Source organism: Microtus ochrogaster, chromosome 1 (genome assembly GCF_000317375.1).
Source record: "Microtus ochrogaster isolate Prairie Vole_2 chromosome 1, MicOch1.0, whole genome shotgun sequence".
In the NCBI taxonomy this organism is placed as follows: Eukaryota; Metazoa; Chordata; class Mammalia; order Rodentia; family Cricetidae; genus Microtus; species Microtus ochrogaster.
Window position 1 is genome coordinate 75,879,078 of NC_022009.1, and position 8,113 is coordinate 75,887,190.

Sequence of the window (8,113 nt, forward strand, 5' to 3'; positions counted from 1 at the left end):
TTCAAGGCCAGCCTGACCTACAGAGAAAGCTCCAGGCTAGCCAGGGCTGTACATTGCTGACTTTAAGGACTGGAGAGATGGCTCAGCTGTTAGAGCACTTGCTACTCTTGCAGAGGACCTGGGTTCAGATCTAACCAGCCCGCACAGTGTAGTTCACAGCTGTCCCTGACTCTAGTTCACGGAAATCCAGCTGCCTTTTCAGGCTTCCTTGGGCACCAGGCATATGCTGCACATACACCCATGCAAGGAAAAAAATCAATAAAAAGGCAGAGAAAATAAAAATAATAATCATATTTGTGTAATAGCCCTGGTTGACCTGGGCTTTATAGAGTACCTCTGCTTCTCGAGTGCTGGAATTAAAGCGGTGCACCACCATGCCCAGCCTGGTGGCAGATCCTTCCTTTAGTGCCTGTATTTGCTAAGGTTTTGTCCTACAAAGCCACAACAAGCACCTAATGGCTAAGATACGTCCGAGGGCCAGGACTCATGCCAAACTGAAGGAAACAGAAACATGACCATTAATATTTTTCCATTATTTATGCTATGTGGGAGGAATGCCTGAGTGCCGTGCTGTACACACAGAGGCCAGAGGACAGCTTGTCTCTTCCAATCTCACCACAGGGGCTTCTGAGACGGAACTCAGAAATCAGTTCAGGTCAGGCTCGGTGGCAAGTACTGTTCTCTTGCCAGGCCCCAAGACTGCAATTTTGTGTTCAATTAGAAACGTAGAAGGGCTCGTGGCTGTCCATAGGTCTGTCTGCCCGTCTTTATGGTCGTTTGTTGGCTAGCTTGCTTTGTCTTTAAAATTGGTAAGTAGTGTTTTTGCACAAAGGACTTGAAACATGCAGAACTAAGAACCATCTGATAAGAGAGACACCCTTAGAAAGGCAATTATGAGGTAAAAATCAGACCCAGGGAAAATCAGAGGCAAGTTGGAAGCCCAGGAGGAAGGAACATAGAGGATACCCACGTAAGAGCTGCTGGATGCTAACCACACCTTCGAGACTGGCAAGCGGAGGCCAAAGAATAGCTGCTACAGTGGCCCACCGAGGACATACTTCCTTCTAACCACAGCCTTTTTAGACCCTAGCACAGCATTTGTTGATGGTGGCTTCTATGTCAGCCCTATCTTCCTGATGCTCTGGCTTGTGCCTCTTCTTCCTGATGGTGGCATTTTCTTTCAGGGACAATGACTCACTCCTCCCGGGATGTTGGACCTCACGGCATCCACGAAGAAGGAAAACTCTATGTTGTGGATTCCATAAATGACTTGAACAAACTCAATCTCTGTCCGACAGAATCGCAACATCTATTCTGTATGTATGATCCTGGAAGTGTTTCAGGCTGCCACGGCTTTGGGACTTCCTGAAAACATCAAGGACACAGTGGATGTATTTCCTGTGGTGGGGGCAGGGTGGTCGTCAGCAATCCCTGGGCCCTAGAAATGCTGTTTAAACAGTCTTTGCTTTATGCTCCCAATCTTTCAAAGGATTATTGGCTTTCTTGGCAAGATCTGAATACTTAAAAATTCCTGAGAGAAGCCAGGCACGCTGGCCCACACTTGTAATTCCAGCACGGGGAAGGGTGAGGCAGGAGGGTGACACTTTTCAGGTCAGCCTGGGCTATGAGAGGAAGTTCCTGGTAGCGGTCTCTTAGTAGGTGCCCACTCATGTCCTGATTTTCCCTTTAAAACTCCTGGGGAAGAATCCTACACTGCTTTTGTCACCAGGCAGGGTGGAGGATGCAGAGCTGGCCTCCCAGGACCTGCTCCTGGGGAAGAATCCTACACTGCTTTTGTCACCAGGCAGGGTGGAGGATGCAGAGCTGGCCTCCCAGGACCTGCTCCTGGGGAAGAATCCTACACTGCTTTTGTCACCAGGCAGGGTGGAGGATGCAGAGCTGGCCTCCCAGGACCTGCTCAGCCCCTCTTAGCTTTTGCGCCTCTTGATGACCATGGTTAGGTTCGTTATATTCTCCGCTTCCCAGGGGCCTTGTGTTAGCAGAGAATGCTGAGAGCAATGTTCAACACATTTACTAGTTTATGAATAAAATCGTTATTGTTCTGATGTGCAAAGAGCCAACTTCATTTTCTACTTACTGATTACAAACTGCCCAATTAAAGAGTTAGAAGGGACGTGAGAGCAAAACGAAAATCTCCTGAACACAAAGTGTATCTTGCACCCAAAGTGTTAGAAACCTGCCTCTCAGGCTCCCAGGGCCCCAGCCTTTCTAGTTTAACTGAAGAGTATTCGAACACAAGTGTTAATGACCACTTGCTGTTTGCTTCACAAACGCTCGAAATTGTTTAGTTTTCTGCCCGTTCCCCTCTGTCTTTTCAAGTTCTTCCTTTTGTCCTTGTTTCAACTCGTTCAGATCCTCGTCTGTGGATCGCAGTGGGCGTTGCTGTCAGCCTTGTGGTGTGGCTTTGCTGAGGGGGCTGAAGCTGTGGAGAGAATGGAGCAGGAGATGTACTTGGTTACATAATCAAGCAGTGTAACGCATGGGACCAATTCAGAGAGGAGGAGAATATAAAATGTAATCCAGCAATCTCCCTACCCCAGGGGCTCACAGCTCTTATTCAACTTTATCGGAGCATTATTAGGCACCTAAGAGTTACAAAGTAGCTAAACGAGAGGCAATTCCCAGCACCAAGTGCTGAGAAGAGAGCCTCACCCCTAGAGCAAATCTATCTTGGAAATAGCTTTAAGAAACCAAAACACCCCAGGGGCTCTTTCTGTCTAATGGATACAGACCTAAGTGATTATTCTGATAATAAAAGCAATTTCCTGAGAGATGCCACACAGTGTTTGGTCTTCCACACAGGGAAGGCATCCTACACAGCTCCATCAAGATCACTTAGGGGATGGGCAGTCGAGTTCCCACCAATTTTCTATTCCTTCTCCAAAGAATAATTCAAGCCGCTCTACTCCACAGTTAACAGCTTGCAAAGATCCTTCCACACATGTCCAAGGACATAGCCGAAGCCTACTCATTCTCTCAATTCTAACAGGAAAGATAAACAGTTCCAAAATCGCTCTTCCAAAGGCACGCCTAATGCAGAAGTCACATCCCAGGGCTGTCCAGGGAAAAAGGGTGCCACTACATCTCTCTGTCTGGTTCTGAGATTCTGTCGCTTTCTCTCTTATTAGCGTTAGAGGAGAAAATCTCAAACACTGCTACGCACCCAGGAAGTGGAAGACGCGGTCTGTTCTTTGTGGGACTGCTCCTGATGTTGACGGTCAGCCTAGCTCTGGTGTTCTTTGCCATCTTCCTAATAAGTGAGTACTTCAGGCAGGCTTGTCTCTATTTGTGTGTGTGTCCTTCGTAGCTGACTTCATAGCTAGCTGCTGCTGCTTGAGCGAGCAAGCACTTTCTGGCTATCAGTTTTCAGCAAAAGCCTGGGGGAAACCCAGTGTCCCAATGGCTTGCTCCTGGATAGGGTCCTTGGGCACAAGTCCACAGCATGCTCCCACAAGGTCAGATCATTTCTGTTACATATTTATATAAGCTTTAAATTTGCTCCAAGCTGTACACAACTTACCCTGCTTAATTTTAGTTTTCTGTACTCAGTACGTCTATGTCTTCATTACATTTAGACATAGCATACATTTCCTGAGGTTTTACACTTCCCCTCATGGTTTCTCATTGGTGTATCACCCCAGAGGTCAGTTCAGAGTAGCAAGGGCTCAGGCTAATCGCCAGAGTCAGTCCTGAGGGAGTGAGGGCAGGCCACTTCTTCCCTGTTTGGTGCTGGTTCCTGTCCTGTCTGCTCTTAGACTGGGAGATACATGTCATGCCCTTAATTGGTGACAAGGAGTCTTTCCCACATCTGCTCCTCAGTGCAGAGACCCCTAAGCAGATTCATGTCAGCCTCCTGTTTGCTTTGGAGAGCACGAGATGAGCTCCTCTTTGCGATGTGTGCACATGTGTGCGCATATATTTACGTGCATGTGTGCGTGCGTGCATGCGTGTGTGCGTGCATGTGTGTTCATGCATGCATGTGTGTGTGCATGCACGCCTCCATCAGAGCCACCACAATTCTCTCTCAGAGAACCCTTTTATAGTATTATCTGGAGTTATTGCTACTTTCTCCCATATCACAGAAAGCTGTAAGCAACTGGGGATAGGGAGGGTCTTACTTTTTTTTCTCAATTTTTATTTCATGTGCATTGGTGTTATGCCTACATGTATGTCTGTGTGAAGGCATCAGATCATGTGAACTGGAGTTACAGACAGTTGTAAGGTGCCATATGAGTGCTGGGCATTGAACCTGGGTCCTCTGAAAGGGCAACCAGTGCTCTTAACCACCGAGTCCCTTCTCCAGCCCCAGAGAGGGTATTATGTTTAACACCATTTGGACTGGTAGCTTATTTCTTCCCTCCGGTCATTTCTGCTTGCTTATGGTATCTGACATTTTTTTTTTCTTTTTGAGATGGGATTTCACTACTTAGCCAAGGTTGGCCTTGAATTTGAGATTCTCTGTCCCACCCTCTTGAGCTCTGGGATTGCATGCCTGCACCGCCATGCCTGCCTTACCTTCAGCCATTTTAAATGAGAGACAAAACTCCAAGTCTTTGCAATGCTTCTTATTTAAGACCCTTTTGGAGCAGAGGAGGTGGAGGTGTTAGTTGTGAGAAGACTCCTTTCTGTGTCTGAGGCTGGGTGTGTAAGAAGGACAATTGTGCAATTTTTTTCTGTGGGGACAAGAAAAAAATGTCTATTCGCCACACCCAAATAGACCAAAGAGCTGACTGTAGTCCGGCTCAGCTGGTGAGCAAGGAGTTTACTGGGATTGTCTGTGCCACCGCGTATCAACGGTGTGGCAGTTGCTTTTCTGCTGTTCTGCTAGAACACACAACAAAAGACAACTTAAGGGGGGGGTCTCTAAAAGGTCACGTAGGAGATACGCAGTAGAATCTTCTGCAATTTTGGTCGCCCCTCTAGGGTAGTACCCAAATGAGACCTAGCATTGAGGGAGCATGCCATGGACTCATGCCCAAGGACCCTGTCCAGGCGCAATAAGGTGCCCTTGGGATACTGAGTATCAGGGGTAACCGTCCATCACGCTGGGGAGGCATGGTAGCAAGCCACAGGCATGGTGGCAGGAGCAGGGGTCTGAGAGGTGACGTCTTTCACCAGAAATGAGAGGGAACTGGAGTTGGAATGAGAATGTAAACTCTCAGCTCCCCACCCTCCCAATGCAGAATATTCCTTTATACTGTGAGAAGATGTGTTTACATCTCTAAACAGCCCGCCAGTGGAGCAAGTGTTCAAACGCGAGTACCTCTGCAGCAGCTTGAGTCACCGGGAAGCCTGCTCCAGCATGGGTGACAGCTCGGAACTTCCCCTTGGTGGACCTTTTGGAGATGTTTAGGTGGAGCATGATAGAGCTGGTACATCCCTGGAGGCGTGTAACGAGTCTTTCTCTGACCAGCTCCCAAACTTCTTATTAATTATGAAAGTTCAGTCTATAGCTTAGTCTTGTTCCTAACTAGCTCTTAAACTTAATTAACCCATTTATTTTCACCTACGTTCTGTCACATGGCTCGTTATCTCATCTCCCTGTGCTGCTCCTGCTGCTTCCTCCATGTCCGTCTCGAGACCCCACTTTTCTCCCTCTCTGAGTCCTCTCTGCCCCCAGAAATCCCACCTAACCTCTTCCTGCCTAGCTATTGGTCATTCAGCTCTTTATTAAACCAATGATAGTGACATAATAGATAAAACAAAAAGAAATTATTTGGTATTTGCCTCAAATGTTTGTTTTCACTTTACTTTGCCCTCCCCCCCGCTCCAGACAGGGTTTCTCTGTGTAGCTTTGGAGCCTGTCCTGGAACTCTGTAGACCAGGTTAGCCTTGAATTCACAGAGATCTGCCTGCCTCTGCCTCCCAAGTGCTGGAATTAAAGCTGTGTGCCACCAACTGCTTTGGGTTTTGATTTGGTCTCACTGGTTCTCCTGGTGTGTGGAATCTGCTCCCATCCGCTTCCTGAGTGCTGGGTTGTGAACCATGCTCTTCTCAAGTGTTTTAAGTTAACCATGCTCTTCTCAAGTGTTTTAAGTTAACCATGCTCTTCTCAAGTGTTTTACGTTGAGGCCAGGAAGCGAGGTGAGGTACTGAGCGTGTTTTTAAGGTGGATGGGAGGGCACACACTTGTAACCCCAAAGCTTGGCAGACAAGAGACGGGGAAACATGAGTTCAAGGCCAAGTTGAGATTTAAAAAAAATGTATATTTTTGTTGCTCAAGTGAGCACCCTGGGTCAGACATGTTAATCTCGTTATGTTTTATGTGAGTGTGTACGTATGTGTGTATATGTTTGTGTGTTTCCATGTTCATGTGTATAGAGGCAGAGGTAGGTGTTGGGGCCCAGAGAACGTCATTTTCCAGATAACAGAGAAAGCCATTTCTGAGAAAGGTCCCGGAAATGACACTGAGAACTGAGTTTCCAGCAGGCTTGGGGGTTCGCTGGTTCTCAGCTCTCACGGGGCTCCCTCTGCTGGCCCTGCTCTAACAGTTGGCTTTCCGTTTGAAGTTCAGACAGGAAACCAGATGGACGACGTGTCCAGAAGACTGATGGCTGAGGGAAGGGACATAGACCACCTTAAGAAAATCAACAGCATGATCGTACAGCGGCTCAACCAACTGGACTCGGAACGGAACTGAAATGATTTCCCCTTGAGTGGCCGCGGATAGCAGGAGCTTCTCAGCTTGCCCGGAAGTACAAAGGACTGAGAAAGTGCGCTGCTTCAGGAGGCAGATCCGCTCTGACACCCGCTAGTTCAAGGACGGGGATCGCTCCGAGTTTAGAGGCGGCAGCCGGAAAGAGGTGAACTGGATTCAGGCTGATATCCTGCTAACCGGTTGCTTCAGCTTTGGTGGGGTTAGGGTGGTGGGTGGGTAGCGTGGAGAGGAATCAAGAGCGAGGGAACGCAGCCCTTTACGTGCAACTGCCTAAAAAGAGCGTGTTTGAGAAGACTTCCAGCGTCCTAGTGAGGTCTATGATGCCTCAGGCCCATGTATAGATTCCTGCTTACACCTAAGGCCTCCGCAGAACTGTCCATGCTGCGGTGAACCAGGCGGTCACTCTTTTCAGCACATAGTCTTCTATCGGGGTGACACCCTTCCACTACAGCTTTTGAGCGCCGTTGTCTGCTGCCTGGGGAGAAGATGGGTAGCAGTGGTGTGTGCTGAAGTTGAGGGACAAAAGAGAAAGCCTACTATGGTCCGCGACTGTCTCCTGAGCTCTCTTTGTGATAACCATCTGGTTCTAGAGACTCTCCCATGCATCCGTCTATTTATGCATGATTTATGTGTATTTATGCATAATTTATAAACCCTATTAAGCTTTGTCATGAAAAAAAAAATCCCTTGGTACCCTATTGATGACTTGGAAGAAACTGGCTAGGTGTGTGGTCTTTGCCAAATTAGAGTAGAACATTGTGTATTTGGGAACATTCTTGTTTTAGCATGTAAGAATAAGGTATGCTTGAGCATGGTGATGGTGGTGCACACCTTTAATCAGGAGGGGGAAGCAGATGGATCTTTGTGAATTCAAGGCCAGCCTGGTCTTCAAGAGCTAGTTCCAGGACAGGCTCCAAAGCTACAGAGAAACCTTGTCTCAAAAAACAAAACCAAACGAAACAAAGAAGGTATGCTGTATATGACAAAATGGGGCAAAATAAGCAAGTTTATAGGCATGAGTTTTTATTTAATTAAAACACACTGTTGTGAGTCAGTTGAAGAATGTATGGCATTTTTTTTGTCATTTTGGTTTATTCAAAACATTTGAGTTTGCTTGAAAATGAAGTAGATGCAAAAACACACTTTGAATAATAATATATGATGGAATAAAAATGAAAAATTTACTTCTATTATTTATGGATTGATTTTGCACTAAAAATTTATATTGCATAGTTTTCTTAAAATTGATCAATATCATGTGAAAAATTAAAAACAAAATTTTGAGTCTGGCAGTGGTGGTGCACAGCTTTAATTCCAGCACTTAGGAGGCAGAGGCAGGCAGGTCTCTGTGACTTCAAGGCCAGCCTGGTCTACAGAGAGAGTTCCATAACAGTCAGGGCTACACAGAGAAACCCTGTCTTGAAAATTATATAT

General features: G+C 46.8%; 1 protein-coding gene across 1 annotated transcript; it reads left to right on the top strand.

Annotated features, from left to right (window-relative positions):
* The first annotated feature begins 1,189 nt into the window (after positions 1-1,189).
* On the top strand, positions 1,190-6,872 carry Lsmem1 (leucine rich single-pass membrane protein 1). Its single transcript, XM_005343831.2, has 3 exons — positions 1,190-1,316; positions 3,150-3,278; positions 6,531-6,872. The coding sequence occupies exons 1-3, from the start codon at positions 1,190-1,192 to the stop codon at positions 6,659-6,661; spliced, it is 387 nt and encodes a 128-aa protein (XP_005343888.1). The 3' UTR covers positions 6,662-6,872.
* Positions 6,873-8,113: the final 1,241 nt, after the last annotated feature.

Excerpts from the sequence above, each read along its gene's own strand:
- Lsmem1 (XM_005343831.2), top strand. The coding sequence starts at position 1,190 with ATGACTCACTCCTCCCGGGATGTTGGACCTCACGGCATCCACGAAGAA. Across the intron at positions 1,317-3,149 it reads AGAATCGCAACATCTATTCT|CGTTAGAGGAGAAAATCTCA; the intron begins GTATGTATGATC and ends CTCTCTTATTAG. Across the intron at positions 3,279-6,530 it reads CTTTGCCATCTTCCTAATAA|TTCAGACAGGAAACCAGATG; the intron begins GTGAGTACTTCA and ends TTCCGTTTGAAG.